Source organism: Rattus norvegicus, chromosome 16, assembly GCF_036323735.1.
Source record: "Rattus norvegicus strain BN/NHsdMcwi chromosome 16, GRCr8, whole genome shotgun sequence".
In the NCBI taxonomy this organism is placed as follows: Eukaryota; Metazoa; Chordata; class Mammalia; order Rodentia; family Muridae; genus Rattus; species Rattus norvegicus.
Genome location: NC_086034.1, coordinates 8,258,098 through 8,285,142, shown reverse-complemented (window position 1 = coordinate 8,285,142; position 27,045 = coordinate 8,258,098). Strand labels below are relative to the sequence as shown.

Sequence of the window (27,045 nt, the reverse complement as noted above, 5' to 3'; positions counted from 1 at the left end):
AGACCATTTCATCTCCCCAGATGGAGCAATATGGTTCCTGGGCTTCTTGATGATCTGAAGCCCTGAGAGGTGGAAGCTGAATCAACCCATCCCTTTGGGCTTAGGGAATAACAGGTGTAACCAGACATAGAATAAATCCTGCCACTAACTCAGAATGAGTGACAACCAATACCCCAGCATTCAGATGCTGCTAACACATTCCTGCGACGCCATGTGATCAGGGAACAGATATATGGTAGGAAGCTGGGAAACAGCCTTGTTGTTCATCCACCCCAGATAAACCTGTGTCCAGCAAACTCGAGGAAGCCTAGAACAAAGACACAGAAGCCATGCATTTTTTAAAGCAAATCTATTAGAACCTGCAAAGATACAATCAACAATGAATGCTTTTCAATTAAGTCCAGTGAGCTGAAGGTACAATGTTCCTTTGCTTGAAATGCCGTAACTCCGTGGCATACTGAAGAATTACATACAGCTCTTACAGGGCTTCCTGGATATGCTAGAGTATCGCATTAACCATGCCATAGTGACTCTTAAGTAGACACCGGAGAGCGGTAGATATGCCTGTTGTTGAGTCTAGGCTGTGATGATTTTAGGTTGGTTTTAAAAGTAGGAAGTTGTAAAACAGTGGGTTTCCATACCATCTACTCCCTACCCCCTGGGAGAGCAGGCGGCTTAACCACTGAATTATACAGTTTTAAAACCAGAACCACCCGTGTCTGTCTACATCTCTGATTTTTTTTTTGCACTGTGCCCAGATTCACGTGAGTGTCACCATAACCCTCTTGTGCTATCACGCCATCATTCTGAGGTGGCTCTTGCACTGCCACCTCACTATCAAGCTCACCCCCTGAAATGCCTGCCATTCTTGGCTATTGGCAATGACTGGCCTGTCCTGTCACCACTTTCATTTTCTCATTTAGAGACACTTTTATGATCGCAATCACAGAGTGTGCAGTATTTGAAGACTGGCCCTGTAAAGCCCAGAAACACCACCACTGAGCTCTGTCCAAGTCTTTGCAATTTCAAGTAATTTGTTTTCTTTTATTGCTGACTAGCACTCTCTATGTAAGATACCATCCACTTGTGGATTAAAAGCCATTTGGTTCTTTCTAGAGCCACTACAAATAAAATTGACCATTTACATTTAGTGTAATTATTAAAATGTTAGGACACAAGGCCATTCTAATTTTTGTCTGTTTGCTTTGTTTTCCTTTTGCTACCTTTTTGTGTGCAACTAAGAAAAAGAGTTGAAATTCTACTTTGATTTGTCCGCAGTGTGCATGTATTTCTCTAGGTGTATATTTTATGTATGTTTTCGCTCCTTGATGTCTGTAATTATATACGTGTAATTTTCACAAGTTGCTGGTGGTGAGATTATACCATCTTGTAGAGAACGAAAGACTTTTCAGTCTTACTGTAGACTTTTAAGTCTTTAATTGTCTATCAACGTATATCTACAATCTTCTTAAATGCTCTCTTTATATACATCTAGAAAACCACATGAAATATCTTTCAAAGACGTTTCCACAAACAGGCAACATAGAAACAAGATAAATAAAGTAAAAAATCATAAAGTGATTCAGTGACTTGGGCAGCACCGGAGAGCCTGTCTTCCAGAATATTCTCTGTGCCACTCTGTCTTCTAATTTGGGACTTTTCCTCTTCAGAGTCGTTTATTTCTGTTAGCTGATTGGTCTTCGTGTTTTTTGCCATAAGCTACTCTAGGAGGTGGATGGTGAGCGTAACCTGGGGAATGGAGATAGACACAAGAGACTAAGGCAACTGCTCCAGGCCACCACCGCCAAACACAGGTTATACTGAGGTCGCACCAGGGTCACCCAGGCTGTACCTGGCTCTCAGGAACAGGGACTACTGTTACTGTGCATAGTTTCTGTTCTTTTTGAGGAAAGAGGAACCCATAGCTTTGTAGCAAATCTTCCTAGGCTTACAACAACTATGGCAATGGTATTTCATAGCACGAAAAAACCCATCAATATTAAGTAAGATGCAGAAGATGACTGCTAAGTGCTCCGTCTCTCCAGTCTTTGTCTGGTAGCTGCCAGCACTTCCTAGCTAAAAATGTGTCTAACTAGAGTGCCTGCCAGACAAACAAAGATGTTTGCCTGCCTGGTTCTCAGTCCTGATGAATATGCTTAAACCCTATCTAAGACACAGAAAAGACAGAAGTGCGGGGAGCGGCTTCTTTGAGGATGGAAAGGACGTATCATTGTGTATGCCAGCTAGTCAGAGGGCTTCAAATCTGTGAGGCGATTTTGAGGGCCACCGTGCCGAGATGTGTCAGCTTGAGTGGGGATGAGTTAGGGAGAGGACAGCAGAAAGAGCAAAGGGAGGAATCCACAGCCAAGACCCAGACCCTTCCTGGCACAGGCTGTAGCTGCAATGTTTTCCTTAACGTCTCTCTTTGCTGACTTCTGCGGCTATCTAGAAAATGTAATACACATTCTCTAGAGAAAGTGTTTCAGGCCAGCAGTTGATCTACACAGCAACCCACAGACTGGCTGCTGCTCTCTCTAGATCACGTTCCTGAAGCATCGGTCTCAGAGAGGATGAACCTGTTGTCGTGAACATGGCTTCCTAATGTGTACATCCTGGGTTCTACATACTAACTGGGACACGTGAGGTTGGGATCCCTGTAGAAATCCCCATGCTTGGATTGAAAATGCCTAAAACACTGAATTCACCTAGGACCTCAGAAAGGTACAAGATAAGCAGCCCCCGTCTTCCAGGCAGCCACTTCTCAAAAAAAAAAAAAAAGAAAAAAAAAAAAGGTGCATTATCAGAGTGCATTTTAGATCACATGTACCGTGCAGTTCCGCAAGAATGAAGTAACCTTCCACACTTCTCCAGGAAGCTCAGAAGTGACACTTTGGGTTCTCATGCAGACCACACCAAGGATGTCCAAACAGCACGGGGCTCTGAGCCTCTTCTGTCTTTACACACTAGCATCAAAAATACAAACAAATGAAAAATCCAAAGTTCCGTAATGAGCACTTTCAAGAAGAACCCAGATTTGGTTTCAAAAAAGAAGCCCAGAATCCTAATGAGGGGGTCATGAACTGGCTTAAAGCCACAATGGAGGATGGGACAGAAAGGAATGAAAACTTGGTTTCAAATGAGAACTGTGTCTGTCATTCCCCCCTCCTTTTTTTTTTTAAATGTTTTTAGATTGATCAATCTTGTTATTTAATTACAGCTGCTGCTTAACTCAGCAATCTTCCTGCCTTAATCTCTCAAGTCATGGGACTGAGGGGTGCTCAACTTCTCTATTTTACCACAGGCTTGGTAGAAGGTGTTGTTGATGCTGGCTAACGGGAAAGGAAGGAAGGAGGGAGGGAGGGTGGGAGGGAAGGAAAGAAGGAAAGAAAGAAGAGGGAAAAGGAGGGGAGAGAGAGAGGGAGAGAGGAAGAAAGCAGGAACTCTCCTAATGTCTGTTTCCACCCATGGTCTTCAAGCCACAAATGGAAGGCCCGTAAGCCTCCCATCTAAAAGGGAACCATATGCTGTTCCTGTGTGGTCTGACAAATTCTGTTAGCAGAGCTCCCAACCTTAAGACCTGGCTAGCGAATTTATGAAATTATTTATGTAGAGTTTTGCCTAAAACTTGGAAGAGAGAGTTATCCGTGTCGCTTTTCTCCATCGCAGTGTTAGAAATTGTGGAGAAGAGAAAACAGGTTAGGGGTGGTGCCTTTAATCTTCCTCTTGGGAGGAAGAGGCAGGCTGACTCATGCTGGAAGACAGTCCCCAGTGAAAAGAGCAGAAAAGATGAGCCTAGTTAGAAGAGGCTACCACCCTGCGCTGTGATCCCCGATGGTACAGAGGGTATCAGAGAGGAGTCAGGACATCAGCCACAGCAACCCACAGCAAAGCCCACATCTTCAGACATCAGTCTCCCAGATGTTAGAGATGCAGGGCTGGGTTAAAGGATGCTCAATGCTTCTCTTACTGCCTCATCCTCTGCTTATTTTCCTGGTATACACAGTGAATTCCTGGCTAGCCTAGGCTACATAGTGAAACTTTGTCTGGGAGAAAAAGAAGAGGAAACAAAAGTCAGGAAAGCCATCCATGTAGATGTAGCTGTGGGTACCAGAAGCAGACCTGAGGGTATCTTTCTTGTGAGATCAGGGCTGTTTGAGTGGCCATTTCCACTTCTGATAGATATTTCCTGCAGAGATCCTCACACCTAGGACCCTATTACAGATATGGCAGTAGCCTCATCTTTAGACGGGCTTCCAATAAATCATCAGCTATGTTAAAGGAAGAGAAAGATATAAAGAGAAGTGGCCACATCTAAGAGGATGTGGTGAGCAGATCCTGTGATACTGATGGGTTAAATACAGTCTACTCAATGGTGTGTGTCACAGCTATTTTAAAATAGACCCTGGAACACACAATTTTCAGGATGCAGAATTGCCAGAAAATAATCTAAACCACGTGACAATCCAGATGCTCATCACAGAAATATTTCCATTAGTGCAAAATTGGAAACAACTTTAATGCCCACAAGAATGTATCCTTATGTATATCATGAGAACAACTGTCTTGCAGCTGTTTACAATGTTGGTTCCAAAGACCATGTGACAACATGGGCTTCCGAAGAGGGTAGAAAGGACATGAAGACTCTAATTTTAGTCATGTGGAAACATACACACAGAAAAATAACTGGGACAAAAACATGCCCTTTTGTAGCTGGCTTATGCCACAAAATGGTGGACATGGTAAGCGACTTTATTTAGAACTAGATTGTGCTTCAGTTATTGTCATAATGAAAAATATTTAATACTGGGGGGGAACCACAATGGGAATTTTAATCTGCATTATTCTGAGATTTTTTAGAAGTGTTGCAAGCTAAGCATCAAGAAAGGAATATGAGTCCCTAGGAGCAGGAAGATGACGGGTGCTGTCTGCTGTCATTTATAATGTGAAGAAATAATGAGCCAGTCCCCGGCACTGAGGCCCCCAGAACTGTGCACTGGCCACTGCTGCATAACCAAATCAGCAGAAAGGCCTGTGCAAGGTGTCTTCCTCTGTCTTTGCTCTCATGCCTAACATTGTGAGTGAAAGGGGCACCACGGGTCTGAAGAGAGCTTACAACGGTGGGACCGTTCCCTCACCCTGGCCATTTCTGCCTGAAGAAGTAATACAGTCCTGACTCTGCCTACAGCCATGTCTCAGCTGCACATAAGTCTTCCTTCATGGAGGAAACAAGTCTGCTGTGTGTCTGCTCCAGGCTGCCTGGCTCAGAAGCCCACAGGCTCTAGCGTTTCATTTTCTCAGGTGAAGGAACCAGACAGGAGTAAGGAGTAAGGAATCCGAGGAGGTAGGTGAGTCGCCATAAGCCTTCATCTGCCCAATTCTAGACTCGGTTCTGGATTTTATCTCTGCCAGCCCAGCCTGTGAAAGTGAATGCGTAACAGTGAAGCCCTTGAGCATGACGGTCTTGTGGAAGCTGAAATGGTAAAGTCCCTGACTGCTAAGTTACTCAGGCCAGAATGCTCTGCCCATCTCTCTTTACTTGGCCTCTCTTCCAGCTCATACAGTACCAGCCAAGCCTTTCTCCTTTGCACATGCTCCCTGCACCTACCACAGTGACCCATACACACCTCTCCCTCTTCCTAAGGGTCTGAAAAGGTCCTGGGTACAGTCAGCCAAGGACCTCCAGAAAAACTCCTAGGGCAACCGTGTAAACAGTCAAAAGCTGCTTCTGGCTTTCCTGGTGATATTTAATGGTGATGCTTCCCCGTCTCTCAGCCACTACTCTCCTGCCAACCCATGTTCTCAGACTGCTGGCCTCTAAGGCCTAGATCCAACATTTTCTGATAGAGTGAGTTTTACACTTGGGAGCTGGCAATATGCCCCTAAATGCCAGTGACAGTAAGAGTGTGTTGGTAGCATTAATTCCCTGGCCATAACTGGCCGCCAGGAGAGTTCAGGACAGAAATGAGATGGAGAGACAGATGAGAGTCCTTTCTTGGTTCCCTGTGCTTGCAAACATGGATATTTGTGTGCAGGAAAGAAGTGAACTGCACAGAATGGCAAGTAACCAAAAGCCCTTCAATCAACCAAACCATAGTCCAAGAGGTAGGGAATAGTGTTTTATGGCTTGGATGGAAAGGCTCCCACAGTAATACAAGAGCCCTCTCCTTTGGGTGCAGCCCACTTCCTCATCTCCCCTCCTTTCTCCCTCCTGCCTCAGGGTCCCAGGTCACCTCCATTCTTCCTGGGATTCCTTGGCTGTTGAGTTGGGTGAAACCAAATTGGAAAAGATGGCCTTTCTCGGTGCAGAGGGGGCCATGCTCCTGATTTTGTTCAACTTGTCCCTGGCCTGTTGGCATTTTTGCAGGCAAGAGGAACACAGATCCTTCTCTTCCACCAGATAGAGGTTTTCTAGCCTTTTGATGGAGTCTACAAACATGTCTGACTCATCTGGTTTTGGGAAGGGGTTCCTCTTTACGTTGAGCTTCTTCAGTTTGGGAAGCTTGGAGATGCCGGCAGGGATAGAGGTCAGCAGATTGTCGTGTAGCCCCACCTCATGGAGCTCCTTCAGTGCCCCCAGTGTGGTGGGCACGCTGTCCAGGTGGTTAAGGCCCAGATTCACGGTGCGGATGTTCTTGAGCTGGTTCAGCTCCACGGGTAGCCCGTTGGTGGTCAGCCTGTTGTTACTGACATTGAGGAAGAGCAGGGAGGTCATCTGGCCAATGGACTCGGGGAGTTTGTCAATATAGTTACTGTGCAGGTCGAGCCATCGCAGATTCTGGAACTTGGAGATGGAGTCGGGAATTTTTCTGATCATATTCCGGCTAAGATCGAGCTCATCTATCTCATTGAGCCGTAAGATACACTTGGGGAAGGTGGTGATTCCCATCTTGCTCAGATCAAGACGCTTTCTCCCATCGAATGTGATTTTGATACAATTCTTTGCCACATTAAGGGTGATCTTTTTGCCCTTGGGGCTTTTCCCGCCCTTGGCCATGGTCTCTAAGTATGGGAGTGTATTTGAAGAATGTTTTTCCCGAGCTGATGGTGATGGGTTTGAGGAAGAAGTCACATGAAACTGCTAGAAGGTAGGCTCTGATAAGAACAGAAGAGACAAATCGAATTAGTAGGGGACCCCACACTATGCTGTGATCCTTAATGATACAGAGAGGAAAAATTAAAAAACAAAACAAAACAGGGTAAGAGAGAGAGAGATCAGGGCAGCTGCAGCAGCAACCAACAGAGGTCTTCAACTGTTCTCATCTCTTCAGATTTCAGTTTCCCAGGTGTTAGAGGTACATGGCTGAAGGATACTCAGTACTTCTCTTTCTCACTCTCTGGCTACTGTCTTGGGAATTAGCCTCCTGACTTCAGGCTGTGTGCTTGCATGTACGTGTGTGTGTGAATGTATGTGTGTGTGTGAGTGTGAGTGTGTGTGAGTGTGTGTGAGAGTGATGTGTGTGAGTGTGTGAGTGTGTGAGTGTGTGTGAGTGTGTGAGTGTGTGAGTGTGTGAGTGTGTGTGTGCATGAGTGTGTGAGTGTGTGTGTGAGTGTGTGTGAGTGTGTGTGAGTGTATGTGTGTGAGTGTGAGTGTATGTGTGAGTGTGTGTGAGTGTGTGTGAGTGTGTGAGTGTATGTGAGTGTATGAGTGTGTGTGTGTGTGCATGAGTGTGTGAGTGTGTGTGTTTATGTGTGTGAGTGTGTGTGAGTATGAGTGTGAGTGTGTTTGTGAATCTGAGTGTGTGTGAATGTGTGTATGTGTGTTTGTATGTGTGTGAGTGTGAGTGTGTGAGTGTATGTGAGTGTGTGAGTGTGTGAGTGTGTGTGTGTGCATGAGTGTGTGAGTGTGTGTTTATGTGTGTGAGTGTGTGTGAGTATGAGTGTGAGTGTGTGAGTGTGTGAGTGTGTGAGTGTGTGTGCATGAGTGTGTGAGTGTGTGTTTATGTGTGTGAGTGTGTGAGTGTGTGTGAGTGTGTGAGGATGTGAGTGTGTGAGTGTGTGTGTGCATGAGTGTGTGAGTGTGTGTGTTTATGTGTGTGAGTGTGTGTGAGTGTGTGTATGTGTGTTTGTATGTGTGTGTGAGTGTGTGTGTGTGAGTGTGTGTGTGTGTGTGTGTGTGTGTGTGTGTGTGTGTGTTTGGTTATGTGATACCTGATTGACTCACATATAAGGTCTCCTTAGTATTGTCAGAAGACCATCCTGGGGAGGGAGAGGCTGCTGCTGTCAAAGGCAGCAGAAGCTTGGAAGGAGGAAAATAGAAGTGTTAAAAATGACTACCATATTCCTCTCACATTTGGGACCCAGAAGAGCTAGCAGGCCTTGGTTACTGTGACTGCAGAGTGATGTGGGCCAGGGGAGTCAGGGCTTATCTTCACAGCAGTACCCAGAATCCCATCCTCTCCCCAGGCAGAGAGGGAGCCAGGGTGGGCTTGGCAGCTTCCGGAGAACGTCTGTTCATCTCCCATGCTCCACAGCCTCTGCTACATCCCTCACACTGACATCAACTAAGGATTGCTCTGCATAAATAGGTATGCTGACTGGTAGCATGAGCACAGAGCCCTAGAATAGAGAGTGACAGATGATCATGGCCTCGGCATGCTTGTCTTAGAAGTCTAGTTCTGCAGCTAGCAGTTTTCTTGAGCGCTCTGCCTCAGTCTTCCCCATTTGTGAAAATAGCCCCTTTACAGAACTCGTAGGGAATAGAGATCATCTAGTACTGCAGTACTCATAATGCTGGCTTGTAAACATTAGTTACTAAGTACACACAGTGTCTCTCAGGAGATCCAATGCTGTTCTGCTGTTCAGAAAGGAAGACTGAAGCCCAGAAGTGAGGGAGGTCAACAGCTTAGAAGAAGTAGGCTCTAGACCATTGATTCCCAACCTTCCTAATGCTGTGACCCTTTAACACAATTCCTCATGTTGTGGTGACCCCAACCATAAAATTACTTTGTTGCTAGTTTTTAACTGTATATTTGCTACTGATATGAATAGTAACTTAATATCTGATATTCAGGATATCTATACATGACCCCCAAAGGGGTGGTGACCCACAGAACCACTGCTCCAGGTAGTCAGCAAGGGAGCAGCACATTCACAGATTATCCACAGTCTGAACAAAATTGAAACAATCAAAACCAGCGTATGGAAGCAAAACAGTGATTCAAGGCAGATTAGGAACCTTTGTTCTCCAAGTGGGAAGAAGACATGGGTCCTGGAGAGGCTGCTGAGCCATTGCAGCAGACAGGGGTTCAGTTCTCAGTGCCCACCTTGAGCTCACAACCTCCTGTAATTCTAGCGCCAGAGGATGCAGCGCCCCCTTCTGGCCTTTGTACATACTACATCAAGACACACGGACATACACAACTTAAAACTCAAGCCCTTTCTTTTAAAAGAAACTGAATGTCTCCCTGACCCCAGGTGTATGAATAAGGCAGGGGTTCGATTGTACCTCTCAGCATAATATTGGGAATTCTAGGCAGTGACATAATGCAAGAAAAAAAAAGGCATATCATTAGAAATGAATGAAGTAAAGATGTCTGTATGCACAGGTGACATGATTTTCCACATAAGGAATGTTACAAAATTTCTTGAACATTCTTTAAACTGATAACCAAGATTAGCAGATCATAGGAAGCAATGCTAACACACAACCACTGCCCCCCACATATCTACATGTTATTCAGTAACAACTGGAAGCTAAAACTTGAGGGAAAAAATGTTCCCAAAAGTTTACATATTTTAGATATATAATAATGAGGACTTCTATGATGAAAATTTCAAAATACTGACCTAAAAGAATCTAAATAAATGTAAAAGCAACACCCACATGAATAGAAAACCCTTATGATCATCCTGAAATTAATTAAAATATCATGATTCCAATTAAACTTTCAGCAAGATTATATACATATCTACCTATATATAGATTTTATATTTCATGTTTATATGCATAAACATTTCTAAAATTTGAAATTCTAAAGTGTTGAAACATAAAAGAATTAGAAATAAAAAAATTTTTTTTGAGAAAAAGAGGGAATGGAGGATTCGTATACAGTAATTTAAAAACTCATGTGATTACCCGGTGCCCTCGACAGGACAGATACGTGGACTAAGGAGACAGGAAACACCATCCAGAGCATAAATGTGTACAAACATAACAAACACAGGCAGCTGATTTCTGATGACGTTTTAGTAGAAAAACAAACTTTCCAGCAAGTGGTGTTGGGTGATGATTGCCCATTTATATGTTAAAAGAAGTGAAATAAATTATTAACAAGTTAATGAAAATAACATGAACACAAAGTGTATCATGGATATGGATGTAAGCTATAAGACTTTTAGAAGAAACTGGGGAAATTTTTACGAACTGTAGTTTGGCAAAAGTATGTTCTCCAAAAGATAATGTTATAAAAAATAATGGGCTTGAAAAATTTAAAAAATTTTGCTCTGCGAGCAAACTATTAAACACGTGAAGGTAAAGCAGAGAGTGGAGGGAAATGTATGTAAGCCAATGTCTGGAATCCAGAATACAGGAAGAAGGTCTATAGTGAAAACAAACATAAAACCAATGGCACAGAGATGGAGTGATCACAGTAGGGCACACAGTAGGGCACACAGTAGGGCACAAACAAACAGTTTGGCTCTTTCATATAAAATTAACCTCTTTCTCACCATAAGAGGGTTTAATCTTCCCCAGCAGGTATTTACTCCAGGAAAAGAAAAACATCACATTCCTATGAAAGCTCATTCCTGTGTTTATCAATGTCCCATCCATAAGTGCCCCAGAGGGGGAGGTACATCCTTAATTACATGGGTATTAATCACGGCTGAGCATAAGTAGAGAGGTTATGCTGACCACCTCTGCCTGCTTCTTATACTTTGTGTGTGTGCACTGAAAGGTCACATCTCATCTTACATAGTTATGCTGTTATCTGTGAAAAATAAAAAAAATGCACTTAAAGGAGTTATAAAGAATTGTTGGTAAAAAAAAATACCACCTTCACTCCTGTGTACAACAACCTACATTATTCCTAAAAGCACATTGCTTCCTAGAAGAAGCCACTTGAAAGGTCTGTAGGATGAGTGAATCCATTTATGTAGCTGCAGGAAATGGATCCACCAGGGTAGGGACTACAGGCTGGGGACACTAGGCTACCAGGGAGTAGTGTGTGTGTGACTTTTCTGGGATGGTATTGTCACCACATTTTAGGACGATCTTTTTGAACTTGAAACTAATTGGAACGTCGCAGTCAATCTCTGTGACTTTTTCCCTGTGCCTCCTTGTTCAGCCTAGGATGGACATCAAGGACATTTTTTGTGTGTGTCTGCAGCAGCCCCATTCTGTCTTTTAAAAGGCAGGCGGGCGTGAAGCGCTTGAGCTTTGCTGTGAGCAGAGGGAAGAGAAATTCACAGGAGGCATGTCCAAGAAACTCTTCTACACTCGAGTTCACACAAAAAGGATGAACTGAGCTCAAGAAAGCCCATATACTCATGACCGCCTGTTCATTAGCGTCTGGCCATGGTAGAGTGCCCAGACATAGCAAATAAAGTGAGGAATCAGTAGTAAAACTTGAGTTTCAGATAAACAAGAGTCAGTGTTAATTTGAATGTCTCAAATCCTGTTGTAGTCCTATATTCGACAACCACAGCCTAGGGCCTGAAAACATAGGTAAATGAAATTGCCCTTTCTCTGAGGTCCTTCTTTGTCCTTTGGGACTTACTTCAACCAAGTCCCTTTGTTTATTCTTGCCTGAATCCATCTGTTTAGTCACTGGTTGAACGTACTGGGGTCCTGCATGGTATCTAACCTTGATGGTCACTAATCCCGGCCACGAGACTGCCCTGTCAAAGGTTGACTGCCATTGGGTTTTCTTCTTTGGAGATAAATTAAGCATTGGTTAGAAGACTTCTAGACAAGAACGGACGCTTCCCATTAGACTAGGATCCAGCCAGACCATCTGAACCTGCTCACACAGCTCACCCATGCTGTGGGAAGAAGCTCTACCAGGTCTTAGCAGTGGAAGCAAGGGATCAGTGAGGACCTGACTATAACATACCCTTCCATTAAGGAGCCCCTCTCCAATGGGACCTTTGGCTCAGAGCCTGTCCATCAATCAGCCTAAGGCAGAGTAGGGGTCTGACTGGACTAATGCACTTTGAAACCTCCCTAGTGAGTCTGGATCCCCAGACAGATCAAGCCAGGTGGGAGCGTGAGGAGCACCTCCCCCTCCTTAATGCATCTCCTCAAGGCCACTCTTTGATGGCTGGGATCATCAGCTGTGGAAGGCCTGGTGTGCTGGGCTGATCAGAGACACTTCTGATCCTGGAAGCTCTTTAGCGCCGCTAAAATGAGGCAGTGCCGTGAGCTCTATGTCAGGGGCAGAGAAATCAGGGACCTTTCCCCTGTTACTCTTTTGTTTAAGGCCAGGCCCATACACCCATGGAATAGGGGAGTAAATACTGACAGTAGAAAAGTTAAACAGATAGAATCAACACTTATTAAGTAGACTGTTCTTTCAGTTCGTGGAAGTCTTCAAATACCACAGTGCGCAGCCCACATAACCCTGCAGTCGTAGGGAGAAAGACACCGAAATACAACAGACAGACAGATGGGCTATGAGTGGGGAGGGAGTGGGGAATAGATGGGTCATAGATTTTGTTGCACCTGAACACTACAAAACCTCATACAAGAGGGTTCCAAGTGAGCCCTGTTTTCTTGTCTTTTACAGTTACAGTGTTTTTTTTTTTTTTAACTTGGGGGGAAAAGTGGGCCAGTTGGTCTGATTTTAATTTCTGAATAATTTTTCTATCTAGTCATTGTGAATGAAACAGCATGGAAGGACACCCCATGGATATCTAAATTAAAAATGTAATGGCAACCTATATTTTAATACCATCCAAACATTTGCAAGCATCTTCAGCTCCGAGATCTTGATAATCATCATAATACTAGTATGTGTCTGGTGCTTCCCACTCATGAGTCTTAGACTTCATTTTTAAGTAACACTGTTCTTACAGGTTCAATTTGTCTGAATAATTTCCCAACATAGTATCATAATAATTACTTCATTCTTTGGCTGACACATTAGATGTAGTGTAGACCCAGAGTTGAACTGGACTGGCCAAATGCCACTGTTTGGAGGAAACTGTGTCACACAGATGAGAAATACCCTTTGCTTGTGGGCCGTCTCTTAGGTGATAACGAGAACTTTCCTGGGAAATCCATTTACCCCAAAGCACAGATGCTTATGAACGAGGCATAGTGTTGTACCCCAACAAACCCTCCTCCTCACTTGAAAGAGAACAATGCATAACTCTCTCAATTCCCCAAACACTCCAGCTGAGCCACATGGCACCTGCTGTTGGTAGAGAGGGGGGAATGGTATGTCACATTGTTAAGAATTTTAACTTGAAAAGAATTCAAGTTAAAACTTCCAAGTATGATGCTGTGTATGTTACTTTTACTCCCCACCCCCCGCCCTTGGAAGTCAGTAAGTCCAGGCCTGATCGTCACAGGTTGAGCATCCTTTGATAGCATTTGTTCTTTTCCATCTCGTTTACTGAGCAGAGAAGAGGCTGGCTTCCCTCCTGTGTGATTTCCCACATGGCTTCATATCATTCCCTGTGGCCCCTTTTCCCAAACAGGTCCACTCACTCTGAAGACCCAAATTAGTCACTTGGGTTGCAGAGACACTGAGGTCACTGAGACCCTTGTGTGGAGATGGTGTTTCTGGAACTCCTCACAGATCCCCAAATCAGGCTTGCCCTCTCACAGTCTGCACAGGAGGAAACTACTGTTTGTCCAGCACCCACTCTGGGCCTGGGACTGTGAGCTGCTTGGGAGTGCAACTAGGAAGTGCTCCACTCTTTTACTAACTGCCTCTACCTCAGACAAACGTAGACAGCGTGGATAGCTCTTACAGGGACTTGATCTCAGGGTTTTCTGATGTTTATTGTGTTAATGCTGCTGGCTGTCCAGTCACGCACCATCATTGACTGGGCGAGATATGCTGAGGACCTTGATGTGAATGTGCTACAGGGCCCTCATGTGTCTAGTCCCTACTGCCATCACACCAGAGACCAATCCTGTTTATTAAAGGAAGGAACTGAGACTCAGAACCATCAAGACCTGCCCCAGGTCACACAGGGCACAGTCAAAGTCAAACCTAGATGATTCCGATTGCTAAAGGTATATACAAACCTTCGCTGTCATCTGCTGTCCCTCAACCTCCTTTGTGTCACCTGTGCTACAGTGGTGACAAATGTCTCCCGAAGAGGTCACAATGCTGGATTCTGTTGACTTTCAAATGGCAAAAGCATTCTGGAATCCTAGTATTACCATGCTAAAAGGCCTGCCTAGCCTTCTGCAACATAATATTAAGGTCATACTCCTTCCCAAGAAGGTGAATTCTTACTAGTAGGCTCCATGACAGTGAGACCCAAGTGTGGTAGAGTTGTCTATATTTGTGGAAATTATGTATATGCATATATATATCACATGCATATATACATATATGCACATTGTGAGATATATGTGCATATATGAGATGTATGCATATGTGTGCATATATATGATATAAGTTTTAATAATGTTCAATAGCATTGATGGGGTAGTTTAACTGTTAAAAAAAGCAAATGAGAAAAAGATTTTAGAAGTCGTATATAAACCTGTGTGCTTGCTTGCCTGTGTGGGCAGGGATGAAGACGAGGACTTTGTCCTTCACCTCCTCCTTGTTCATCGAGCCAACTTAATGTGAGCATTTTTTTTATTCTGAATGAGCTAAGAATCCAAGGAGACAGGATCTTCAACCAGCCTGGCCTGTGATAAGAAGCTAACTGAATTTCTTGTTCCTGTCTAAGCAGTCGTGCTTTTGCCCTGGAGAGAGCTGGGTGATGTTCTCCACATGAGCTCACATTAAAAGCTAACTCTTCTGCTGGGAATAGTGGGGCATGCATGCAATTCCAGGACTTGAGAGGCAGAGACAAAAGGATCATCACAAGTTTAAGACCAGCCTGGTCTGCACAAGGATGTTTCTCATAAACATATTCATAGGCAGATATAGGAGTGTGTGTGTGTGTGTGTGTGTGTGTGAGAGAGAGAGAGAGAGAGAGACAGAGAGACAGAGAGACAGAGAGACAGAGAGAAAGAGAGAGAGAGACACAGAGTCAAAGACAGACACACAGAGAGAGACAGAAAGACAGAGAGACAGAAAGAGAGAGAGACAGAGTCAGAGACAGAGACACACAGAGAGAGACAGAGAGAAAGACAGAGAGACAGAGTCAGAGACAGAGAGACACACAGAGAGAGACAGAGAGAGACAGAGAGAAAGACAGAGAGAGAGAGAGAGAGAGAGAGAGAGAGAGAGAGAGAGAGAGAGAGAGACACCAAGCTGTACACTATGTCATCTGCTGCCACCTGTCAGCCGATGCTTCCTGCCCCCTTTGCATCTCTCCTGGTGTCACTGTAGCCAAATCAGCCTCACATATGCCCGCCCTTTTCTTCACTGGGGTTTTTTCTTTGTCTTTCCTTCTGTCCTTACACCTCCCCCCTCAGAATCAGGGCTGTTCTTCCCGTTCTGCAGGGGAGGCTACTGAGTGATCAGGTGGGATAGGGGGGCTGAGTGATCTGCCCCAGCTCACCCAGAGATTTGTTCTAACATCGGAGAGGAATCTTCTTCCCATCCCATCCCAGCTCCCTCCCAGTCTGAAGAGCAGCAGTGTGTAGGCATGGTGATCCTGCACTGATCTGGCATCTATCTGGTTAATCTGTAATGCTGTTCTGCGGATCTTGCTGGGACCTTCTGTGTTTGCGGGCGTGCCCACCCTCTGTTATTTACTCCTCTCTGTGCACCAGCGTGGCTTGGCATGCATGCCGCCTGGAAGCCACTCTCTGTCAAACTGCCCTCTTCCCCCTGGTGGGTAATAAGAATTCAACTTTTATTTGGAGCAAAAGTTCCCCAGGGGTCACATGGCCCCATAATGAGAGATTATGATTTCTTATTGGTTTAATGGCGTCTATTTTGTACTTCTGGATGTACTCTGTTTTAATTGGATTTGTTAAGGGAACAAAAGGGAATAGGTGCCTTACAATTAAAATAAAATTTTAAGATTATTAGTTTAACAGACTAGAAAGGCCTTGTTCATCAACCCCAAGTTCCAAGCACACAAAGCAACCTGAATGCAAGCAGAGGACAAAGGACCCCCTGTCAAAGGCTGCTTCCAGACCCTGGGCAGTGGGCTCAGCCATGTGGCAGCTGCCATGGTTCAAGCTCCACTCTTGCAGACACGTTTGCTCCCTTTTTCTTTCATAGCCACCCTTCCTTTGACAGGCCAAAAAACTGGGGTTCAGAGAAGCAGTATGGCAGAGTAGGTAGGTTACAGAGCTGACCATCAGCTTCCCACTCACCATCTGAGGGAGACTGGACAACCTTCTGATCCCCATGAACCTCAGCCTCCACTGCTGGCGATAGAGAATACAGAGTGGGGCGTGGGGGCCGGGATACAGGGCAGCCTTTGGAGGGGGGTGGAGAGGGGTGGAGGGGAGCAAGAACAGTTGGATAGAACCTGCCAACAGTAGACCTATGCTGGGTAGAAACCCCTTGTAAAGTTCAGCCTGACAGCTTCATGTACTACGGTGGTTCTCAACCTTCCCAATGCTGTGACCCTTAAATCAGTTCCTCACATTGGGGTGATCTTCCCCCAACTGTAAAATTATTTCTTTGAGACTTCATAACTGTAATTTTGCTAGTTGGGAATCATAATGTAAGTATCTTACATACAGGTTATCTGATACATGACACCCAAAGGGGTCACGACCCACAGGCTGAGAACTGCTGGTATACTATGCCAGCCACCCCTGACTCCTAGGTTTTTTCTTCATCCTGGAAGACAAGGGGACACGTGGACCCTTCAAGGTGCACAGGGCCCATGTTGTGTGGGGAGGCCTGCAGTACATGCATTTTTGTATGCATTGCACAACACCTCTTGGCCCTGGTACAACTAACTTGTTTATTGTTTTTTTTATATACATTAAAATTATTTCTAGAACACATTTGTTAAAAAGTTTTGTGATCGAAAGGAGATTAGGCCTGCCAATGTTTGATGGTTGCTGAATGTGATGGCTAGCCTTGGGTCAGGGTCAGGAATACTTTCAGTTTAAAAAAATATAGATTTTTTTTATAGGCATGTGTGTGTGTGTGTGTGTGTGTGTGTATGTGTGTGTATGTGTATGTGTATGTGTGTGTATGTGTCTGTGTATGTGTGTGTATGTGTATGTGTGTGTGTATGTGTGTGTATGTGTATGTGTGTGTGTATGTGTGTGTATATGTGTGTATGTGTGTATATGTGTATGTGTGTGTGTGTATGTGTATGTGTATGTGTGAGTGTGTATGTATGTGTATGTGTGTGTGTATGTGTGTGTCTGTGTATGTGTGTGTATGTGTATGTGTATGTGTGTATGTGTGTGTATATGTGTGTATGTGTGTATATGTGTATGTGTGTATGTGTATGTGTATGTGTATGTGTGAGTGTGTATGTATGTGTATGTGTGTGTGTGTATGTGTGTGTCTGTGTATGTGTGTGTATGTGTGTGTATGTGTATGTGTATGTGTGTATGTGTGTGTATATGTGTGTATGTGTGTATATGTGTATGTGTTTATGTGTATGTGTATGTGTGAGTGTGTATGTATGTGTATGTGTGTGTGTATGTGTGTGTCTGTGTATGTGTGTGTATGTGTGTGTATGTGTATGTGTGTGTATGTGTGTGTATATGTGTGTATGTGTGTATATGTGTATGTGTGTATGTGTGAGTGTGTATGTGTGAGTGTGTATGTATGTGTATGTGTGTGTGTATGTGTGTGTATGTGTGTGTATGTGTATGTGTGTGTATGTGTGTGTATGTGTGTGTATGTGTGTATGTGTGTGTATGTGCATGTGTATGTGTGTGTATGTGTGTGTATATGTGTGTATGTGTGTATATGTGTATGTGTGTATGTGTGAGTGTGTATGTGTGAGTGTGTATGTATGTGTATGTGTGTGTGTATGTGTGTGTGTGTGAACGCAAGACTCTAAGATGTTAAGCATATGAGTGACCCCTTCTTCCTGACTTTGGACAGACATGACTGTCACCAAAAATCATCTGAACTACTACTGTGTGAGGATAAATCAAAGTTTCAAACCTGCAGACAACCCATGTTGGGGCCATCTTGTCTGTCCCTTTCCAGATGTGTGTGCAAGGACTATAGAAAAGTAAGCAGCAGGTGCCATGGTTGCCAGCCTAATTGGGGTGCTATAATAGGTCCGGGCTCAGTTTTCTCATCTGCAAAATAGATCAGTAAACGGTAATTTGTCAAAAGCATAAATGGAGTGATTAACGTATCCTAAGGGATATGATGGCAATGTAGTGATGCCAGGACCTGTGGACTAAGATTAATCCAGCAGCATCGCACACCATTTTCTCCTTCCCAGCATCAGCCCTTGTCACTCCCCATTTGCCAGCTATGTCACTAGTGGGCGTGGGAAATAGTCTTTGCAGACCCCTGAACAAAACCACTGCAGCCTGTAAACACAGGCCATCAATACCACGCCAGCAGTAACAGAATGTAAAGGCAGCTTATAGATGTATTTACAGCTACAGTTCAGGCTAATCATTCACTCGTTCATTCATTCACTCATGCATTCATTCATCGGTTTTTGTGGCGGTTGTACTTATAGGTCAGGTGACAGGCAGTGAATGACTAAGGCAGACGGTGTTGTGGTTTCCATGAATTTCCCAATTGCCGAGCAAGCGAATCAAGAAGTCAGGGGGTCATTTCCAGGGATGTAAATGCTCTGCTTTTGCAGAGAGTGCTGGAGTCAGGAAGCAGATGCCAGGGGCAGGGGAGAGGCTAATTCCAGAGGAGGCTGGGAAGTCCTCTCTAGGAAGGTAGCATTTGCACTGTTACTTGAATGCTTAGATGTCACATGGGAGGATGGGAGGAAGACTAGTTCAGGATGGGGGCATGGGCTGTCTCAAAGACAGACGCGCTGAAGGTGGAAGGAGCTGGGGTCCTAGAGGAGACATGAGAACATCTGAAGCAGAGAGAATGAGGATGTAGACAGAATGTGGGCGGGGCCTGGCACATGGAAGCAAAAGGCGTAGGACTGTGGCCTTAGCCACCCACTTCCTGCTAACAGGTAACTTCTGCAGGGAGTCTTTGTCTTCTCTTGACTTAGTTTCTTCAGGTAAACCAAGGTGGTAAAAGGCTTGCGGGATATATAAGACCCATGGCATGAAAGATGCTTAATATGTGTGAGGGACCCCCTGCCCAGGGGCAGGCCTGCATGTGCCTGGCTAGGAGTAGCTGGCTGCTGGGGAGACACAAGAGGGGAGAATTGGGCGGGTGAAGACAGAGCAGGGTAGCAGGAGAGAAAGGTAGTGTGCCACCAAAGGTATGTTTCAAGTCTGTTGTATGAGCAGTTTGGAGCCTTCTAGACTGTAAGCTAGACAGAGGAAACTAAAACAAACAAACAAACAAATAAAAAAAAAACAGACTGAAAGATTCTAGTGGCCTTGCATTTACTATTCATTTCTTCCCCTTTTAACGGGGTCTTTAGTTCTGTGGAAGTGCTTTGTGAGCCTCATCTTGTTTAACTCCTACACCCCCACTTCTTCCAGGAATAACGTCCAAGGCCTTGACAGCCTTTCTTTTATCAGGCCACACACTACCAACTTAGGGCCAGCGTCTCTGGCTTCCATGTGCCCTCCCAGTTAGCTTTTCCATGGAAGTTTGACTTCACAGTGTCCTGTAACATCTTTGGCTTTTCCGAGCCAAGGAGGAAGCTCCTGATTCATGACTTTCTCTAGGAGCTGGAGGAGCTGAGCTAGATCCTGGGGGACTATTTGTCCTGTCCAGGCCAAGTCCTATCCTCACGGCTTTGCACAGACAGAAAAGAAGGTGTGTGTAGCTCGCAGACCCAGCTATGGTATTAAGACAGGTCTCATTATCTGAGACCGATAGGGAACTGGGAATGATGGCCATGAATCGAATAGGTGATGATCTCAGGTGCCAGTTGCATGCCTGGGGTTTGCAAGCACGGCTACAAGAGGCCTGGAAAGATCACCTGGTTCCCCACTACTGTGCCAACAGAAGGGTGCGGGTTAGGAAGTTGTCTCCCTCCCAGCCCCAGGGGACCCCTGGAGACTCACAAAGAAGCTAGTGACACCAAGCAGCAGCACAGACAAACCACCAGGAGACAGGGTTGGACACTCCAGAATTCTGCAGGGGGTGGTAGCTGTCTCAACACTTCTGTCTGCTCCAGAAGCACACCCTCAAACCCAGAGGACAATGGGTCTCTCTAGCCTGGAGGCCAGTCACCGCTCTGTCCTTACCTATGGGTGACTTTACATAAGATTCTTGCATAAGGCCTTTCTGAGCCTGCATCTTACCTCCCCCTGCCACGGGCCAGCAAAGGTATTCAGAGAAACGCCATGTACCCACTGGTCATAGATCTCCCTTGCCAAGCATGTGCATGGTTCCAGGCGCCTGAAGACCAACCTGTGTCCCCCGCCAGCTGTCCTCGACAGGACTCTGGGTGTGTGGCCTCCTCTCCTAAATAATTAATCTGCTGATCAGATGGCGTCCGGACTCGGTAAATGAAGCAGCAGGGAGAGCAGGCATTTGTAAGCTGTGTCCTCAGAGGAGAGGGAAAGGCAGGTTCGAAGCAGAATAGTTAAGTGATGGCCACCAGGGAGCAAAGCCTTACCTGCTTTTTTGTCCTTAAGCTCCTTCGCTGTGAAACTTTGTCTCCAGGCAACAAGAATCTTGGTACTTGGTGTTAATTAGCATAACCTGACACCAGCCTACAAAGTGAAAGGAAAACAGGCTTGAAAGCGTCTCTGGGATACCTGTTTCCAGGAAGAGGAAATCTGATCCCTGAGCCAAACAACTGGGTGTTTCCTCAGGCTTCTAACCACAGGGTAAGAGTGAGGGCGAGAGTCTCCAACAAAGCAGCTCTCCATGGCAACCACCCTAGTGCACACTGAAAAGTCCACAGGGCACCTAGCCCCATGACCAATCATTTGAGCTTCTTGTTAATTTTCCTGTATTCGTGGGTCTCCCTGCTTTCCATTGGGGTGGGGGCTATTGTTTATATGTTTACTTTATTATCAGAGAATCCACAGCGAGTCTGCAGTCATTTTCTCTGTTGAATGGTGTCAGTGAAGGTGGCTGTGATGCTTCCCAGGCAAGCACTGCCTTTCCTGTTGGTGCTGCTGTGACACCATCAGGGAGTGAGGCTGCAGCCTTTCCGTCCTATGCCTGTCTGTTTCTTGGCTTTGTCGGCCAAGGAGTATCTTCCTTTCGCTAAGGGTTCTCAAACTTCTTAATGCTCCGACCCTCCTGTTGTGGTGACCCTAACCAGGAAATCATCCTTCTTGTTGCTATTTCTTAAATGCGTGTTTGTTACTGTTATGAACCAAACTGTAAATATCTGTGTTTTCTGATGGTCTTAGGCAACTCCTGTGGAAAGGTCTCTCAGCCTCCAAAGGGGGTCATGGCTCACAGGTTGAAAATGTACGTTAGGTTAAGTTTCTTGTATTTAAGAAAAATAGCCAAAACAATGTTATTCTGAAAATAAGAAAATGACATTGCAAAAGTTAAATGTGGAGAAATAAAAACTAATATTATAAACTCCTCTCACTGAACTTAGAAAATAAATGAGTGGCTATCAATTATTTCAAATTCATAATTAATCCAAGCAATAAAAAAACTTTGAAGTATAGAAGAGCAAAATGAACTAATTTTAATTTAAAAATATAAAAAAATCATCATTAAATAAAGATTTTGATGGCACGATACCACTACTATTTTATGTTTTACTTAAAGATAAAGACAAAATGCACTGCCAAATTTATATAATAAGTGATTTAACTGAATTAACAAATATAATTAGAAATTTTTTAAAATACTAAAAAATTTACTGCAGGGTATATTTATAATAGAAATATATATAATATATATGTAATTTAAGTGAGAAATAAAATTTAAAAGTCAGGAAATCAAGTAAAAACACGAAATCAATATTTTTCATAAAAAAATATATGTAAGAAGAAAAACGATCTTTAAAGTGCCCATGTATACACTCTTAAGGAAAGGAAGTCAGGCATAACTCTGGCAGTAGGATACAGAAGAGGATGCAGTGAAAAAGTCCTTATCTTCAGTTGTGTCGAGGAAATGGGCCTCAGTGAGAATCAGGCACACATGAGCTATCTATGAATCTAGACCAGGCTAGACAGTCATCAGATATTCTTACTAGGCCTAGAACTGTATACAAGGTGTGCATGCTAGTGGGCTGGCAGAGAAAGCCATGAGAGAAGGATCAACAGTCCCTTAATCAAAGGGAAAGCCTCTGGTTTGAAAGCATATTTCTGTCTTCTTCTGGATATTTTTCTTTTTTGCTTTTTTTTAAACACAGGAAAATCTGTGATTTTCCTGCTCAGCCTCCTCTGGAGTGGGTTTACATGTGTGAATGACCATGCCTAGCTCTCCTCCTTGGTTTCTCTTGATCTATTACCTGAACCTAAAAATTGGGGTTCAGGTTAGCCTGAATTTGCTTCTGAGGGCAAACAAGGTAACTTGGAAAGTAAGTTTCCTGTGCCAGCCTCCTGGCTTCTTGGTAGGTGACGGCTCATGTAAGGCACTACATCCACTCAGCACATTTTCCCCCTACCCAGAGACGTTGTGGGGCCCAGAACAGTGCAAGGCACAGGCTTCCCTATCCCGAGATGTACAACACACCCACCAGTAGAGAGATGGTTCCAGCTTGTTGAAATTAGTAAATTTTCTTCATTGTAGATTTGGGAGGGGTGTGTTTGGGTTTTTGTTTGTTGGTGTTTCGTTTCTGAAATGACCTCATTTGAGAATCAGATCTCCCAGTTACCCATATGCCTGGTCTATCAAGTCTCGTAAAACTGTCTCGTAAAACACAAAGCAACATGGGAGAAGTGAGAGGGTTGAGGGAGGGGTATGCAGATGTTTCTGCTCTCACTCAGAAGCCCATGTCAAGCTTGGGACCTCATTGAATGTATTTCAAGTTGGGGCTAGACCTAGACTCCTGGTCTCAGAGGCAGGGACCCCAGGTTCTCTCCTGGATGGAGAAAATATAGATTCCAGGTACTTGGCAAAAAAAAAAAATCCCTCTAGTCTGGGGACAAACCCAACACCTCTGAAGGCCCAACTCTAGATAGCTGGGTTGAGCCCTCTAGGGAAGATATAGGTTCTCAAAACACAGCTGGGATTCTCACTACCACCCTTCCAGAAGATTAGTGTCATGTGGTGTTGAGATGCTGGTCTGGTGGAGCTGTCCCCAGCAAGCAGAATTAAAGCATGACCATGAAGTAACCCTTAAGCATTGATCTATAAGATACTTCAAGTCTGGAAGGTCCCAAGTAGCATGATATCACAATGGAGAAGCCTGGGTGAAAGTCCCCTCAGAATAAAGAAAGTGGATCCAGTATGAAGTTCTTGGGAGACCGCTTCCTCATCTTTGGAAGTCATCCAGCAGAGGGTGAATAATGGTACCTAGGGAGGGAGAGGAAGTAGGTGTGGTGTGTCTTCTGTGAAGGCCAAGCTGGGCCACCTTCAGAATAGACAAGGCCACACTCTCTCATCTTCATTGGTTTCATTTGAGTCCTTCTGTTCTTCTAAACTCAGCTCCAAGTTGTCCAAGGGCCCAGACTCTATACAGATTCCTGGTTAACTATGGAAACTGACTGGGTTAACAGAGGAGGATATATATCATTCCAGAATCATCCAGAAGGGTCTCGGCAGAACTGAGCACAATCTCATTAGAAAGCAGGCCCACTCTTGCTACGACTCTCTTCTTTTGTAGTAGAAAACAGTCAACCTGCTGTGCTTGACTGGTGATTGTTAGCATCACACCTATGAGGGAGGAGTCTGTGATCACACCTCTTCCAGCCTTAACCATACTCACAATAACACTTGCTCTCCACACTACTACACAAGTGTGGCTAGCATGTTGAACGAGAGCTCTGACAGTCCTGGTGTCCGTCTGAGTCCCTTAGTCAAATGGTGTCAAGTGAGTGAGAGTCCAGATCTCCTCAGCTTCAGAGCCACAGGTCTTTCCATTACTGCCTCTCCCAAAACTCAGGAGGGCTTTAGGAAGTCAAGAGCCACATCCGACATCTTATTTCGTCTCAAACGCACTTTATTATGATAGACAAAACAATTATCAGTTAAAGAAGTGACTCTTTTATTAATCACCAGGTATGTATAACCAACTCATGGAGGGCTTTAAGAGACAGACTTACTTTTAAGACCTATGGTTGAGAAACCATACATTAAAACGTAGAACTCACTTTTGGTTGGCTGTCTTACCACCATTTGGTAATGGTGTCTTTCTCTGGTGGTAACAGAAAGGATAGGTCTTTCTTGGAGCTCATAGCCGATGATCTACAGGATGGGAAAGGAGAGCCCCCACTCTGCCCAACCCCATTCCGCTCTAGAGAAACCTCACAAATGACCACAGGCAGAGTTCTAGAATGTTTCTGAAAGGACAGTTGACAGAGGCTTTCTCGGGCCCTGAACTCTGAAAGGCCACATTTTACCCCAAATTCTCACTCTTCTTTCATATTTTAAAATAAAAACTAAAAGCTCAGGAGGTTTCAGCATTCTCATAGCTCCAGAAGGCTCAGAACGTTCAGGGATATTCCAGGATTTCCGAGTAGCAACCATCATCGTCACTAGCCTGGCTCTACTTGCTTTCATAGCAATCAGGGAAGCCTGTCCTCCATGACTCACTCTCTCTCTCTCTCTCTCTCTCTCTCTCTCTCTCTCTCTCTCTCTCTCTCTCTCTCTCTGTGTGTGTGTGTGTGTGTGTGTGTGTGTGTGTGTGTTGGTAATGGAAGGCCTGGAATGGCAAGTGGCATGTGTATAGGGAGACGGGGGGCCATTTGTGAACAGTTGATCAGAAGATGAGCAGTCTGGGGAGATATCATATGGCTTGGCGTGATGGAGCAGAGACCTGATCTTGAGGGTGGAGTGGAACTCTCAGAGACCTTGCAGGGAGGAAAACATGGCCAAGAACAGCACAGAGGCTGAATAATTGAACTCTACAAGTTCTTGCTGAATGTCAGGAGATGGAGCTCCTTCCCCAAACCCTCCCCAACAGTGTGCTTTGATGCCCTCTTGGACGCATTCTTCCACATAGATTCTCCACTGTTACCTCCTTGCTTCACTTCGTATGTTTTCGTTGCAGACGTGTAAAATAGCGCCACCTTTTACGAGAACCATCTAGGCATGTGCTTGATCATGTCAGAACTGAAAACATGCTTGCGTAGCACAGTCCCGAGGCTGTGACACAAACTCAGGGCTGGTCTCTAGGAGCCTGTTGAACAAGTTGAGGTGGTGTGATCAGAGTCCATGCATAATAATTAAAAACAAAGAGCCACAAGCATACGGTCATTCGTACGGGAAAATGTTTTCTGCACCAGCACACTTAGAAACTGTTAATTACGCTGATTGAGTTCAAACAGTAGTTTGTAGACTGTTGTAATGTTGTAATGGAAACCCCTCATGGTGTTTGCATTTTCCCCTGAATCACGTCTATATTTATATTTGGTGTCTAAGAGGATATATGGGGCAAAGGAGGTCAAGTGATACGCCACGAGAATCCAGGAGGGGCTGAGAATGCGGTCCATGACCCCGTTCTTCATGTTCTGGGGACATCTCCGCAAGTTACACTTAGGCATGTTCTGGAATGTGTTTAAAGGTGGTGGGTGTGAAAAACTAACCTTTAGTCCGTAGGGCAAGGCAAGAATAGCCAAGGCGATGATATGTCTGTGCTGACCTCTGAGAATTGTGACATGCTTGTAGAAGTCTGAGGATTTCCAGAATGCCTGACCCCACAAATCCCCAGGAAACTCTATCTCCCATATTGATGTTCATGCCCTAGGATATTTGGTCACACTGTTTTTCTGTACCACAGGAGGCACCCAGGCTTCGATAGGACCATGCTGCAGAAGTGGCAGGTAACCGTCGTTCACTGGTGATGGTGGTAGTGGTGGGGTAGCCTGCGGGGTGTAAAACAGAAAGGACTCAGAGCCAGCAAAAGGAGGTATGCCACATACTCAAGGGGAAGCTTGTGCTTTAAGTTTACCAGATTCCAGATCTTTCTCTGACAAGGTCTCAAGGATGGAAGATTTGTGGTTGAGAGGTCTTTGGCTGGGAACCGGAGAGTGTATGGAAGCTTTGGGTGTACATCCTCTCCTCACTGAGGCCGTGCACACATACATATGCTGTGGAGAAGGGGGTGTCACACACACACACTACTTCTCAGGAAGACATGCATGGCTCCCAGCACAAATGAGTCACTAGTCTGTACTCCCAGTGAAGGAGAGGCCCCAAAGAAGCCAGCCCTGCAGATCTTCCCAATGTTAGCCCACATCTCCATTTGTGGATGCTAAGCTTAAGCCAGAGAGCCCCTGAAAGAGTGTTAAATTAATATAGACAGACAGGGACAAAAAAGCCTTGTCCAGAGCATCCGAGGGAGAGTGGTGAGGGCTCCCATTTCTTTCTTTTTTTTTTTTTTTCTTTTCTTTTTTTCGGAGCTGGGGACCGAACCCAGGGCCTTGCGCTTGCTAGGCAAGCACTCTACCACTGAGCTAAATCCCCAACCCGAGGGCTCCCATTTCTACAACTACCATTGTCAGTTCGTTTTTCCTAATGGTGGAAGAGTCAGCAGTGGGATCATCCCCAGCATTTGTGCTGGCATTCAGTTAGCGTTTGAGTGTCATGCTTAAGGTTTAAGATCAAAGACAGCCAGACCCTTCGCTTCAGATTGCTGGTCTACTTCTTCTTCGGCCAGCTTGGCTTCCTCCCACTCCCACTCAGATCAATGGATGCCACCCTGCATTGGTGCTGGTTCCTGCATAGGACGTGGACAGATAGTTTAGGTGCCAGTTGCCTTTGTGTTCTTGTCCCGGAGTCTAGGTTTCCTCTTGGGGACGGATTGTCAGGTTTGAATGACCTCAGAAGGGTATTGGATGTATTG

General features: G+C 44.8%; 2 protein-coding genes across 11 annotated transcripts in view; one reads left to right on the top strand and one right to left on the bottom strand.

Moving 5' to 3' along the window:
• Positions 1 to 27,045, top strand: part of Wdfy4 (WDFY family member 4) — a 228,631-nt gene that overhangs the window by 171,635 nt on the left and 29,951 nt on the right. For all 6 annotated transcript variants that reach the window (XM_039095074.1, XM_039095077.1, XM_039095075.1 and 3 more), the window contains one exon: positions 25,981 to 26,023. In XM_039095074.1, the coding sequence (XP_038951002.1) occupies positions 25,981 to 26,023 (43 nt within the window). The remainder of the gene's footprint in view (positions 1 to 25,980; positions 26,024 to 27,045) is intronic.
• Positions 1,421 to 26,060, bottom strand: Lrrc18 (leucine rich repeat containing 18). 5 transcript variants are annotated; one of them, XM_017600081.3, is made up of 5 exons: positions 25,787 to 26,060; positions 25,219 to 25,380; positions 20,740 to 20,836; positions 6,231 to 7,092; positions 1,421 to 1,749 (listed from the first exon to the last, which is right to left on the bottom strand). In XM_017600081.3, exons 4-5 carry the CDS (start codon positions 6,992 to 6,994, stop codon positions 1,725 to 1,727), a joined length of 789 nt encoding a protein of 262 aa, XP_017455570.1. In that variant the 5' UTR covers positions 6,995 to 7,092; positions 20,740 to 20,836; positions 25,219 to 25,380; positions 25,787 to 26,060; the 3' UTR covers positions 1,421 to 1,724. The 5 variants fall into 5 exon arrangements, 4 of the variants coding, with proteins under 4 accessions (XP_017455570.1, XP_063131427.1, XP_017455569.1 ...); XM_063275357.1 differs by lacking the exons at positions 25,219 to 25,380; positions 25,787 to 26,060 and adding exons at positions 22,777 to 23,555; positions 24,353 to 24,513; XR_010058292.1 differs by lacking the exons at positions 25,219 to 25,380; positions 25,787 to 26,060 and adding exons at positions 2,828 to 2,963; positions 24,353 to 24,512 and having other exon boundaries at positions 1,670 to 1,749.

What these genes read in the sequence shown, in the direction of transcription:
- Lrrc18 (XM_017600081.3), bottom strand. Translation starts at nt 6,994, where the DNA reads ATGGCCAAGGGCGGGAAAAGCCCCAAGGGCAAAAAGATCACCCTTAAT. An exon ending in GAATCCCAGGAAGAATGGAG is followed by an intron (nt 1,750 to 6,230) that starts GTGACCTGGGAC and finishes TCCATTCCCCAG; the next exon opens with GTTACGCTCACCATCCACCT.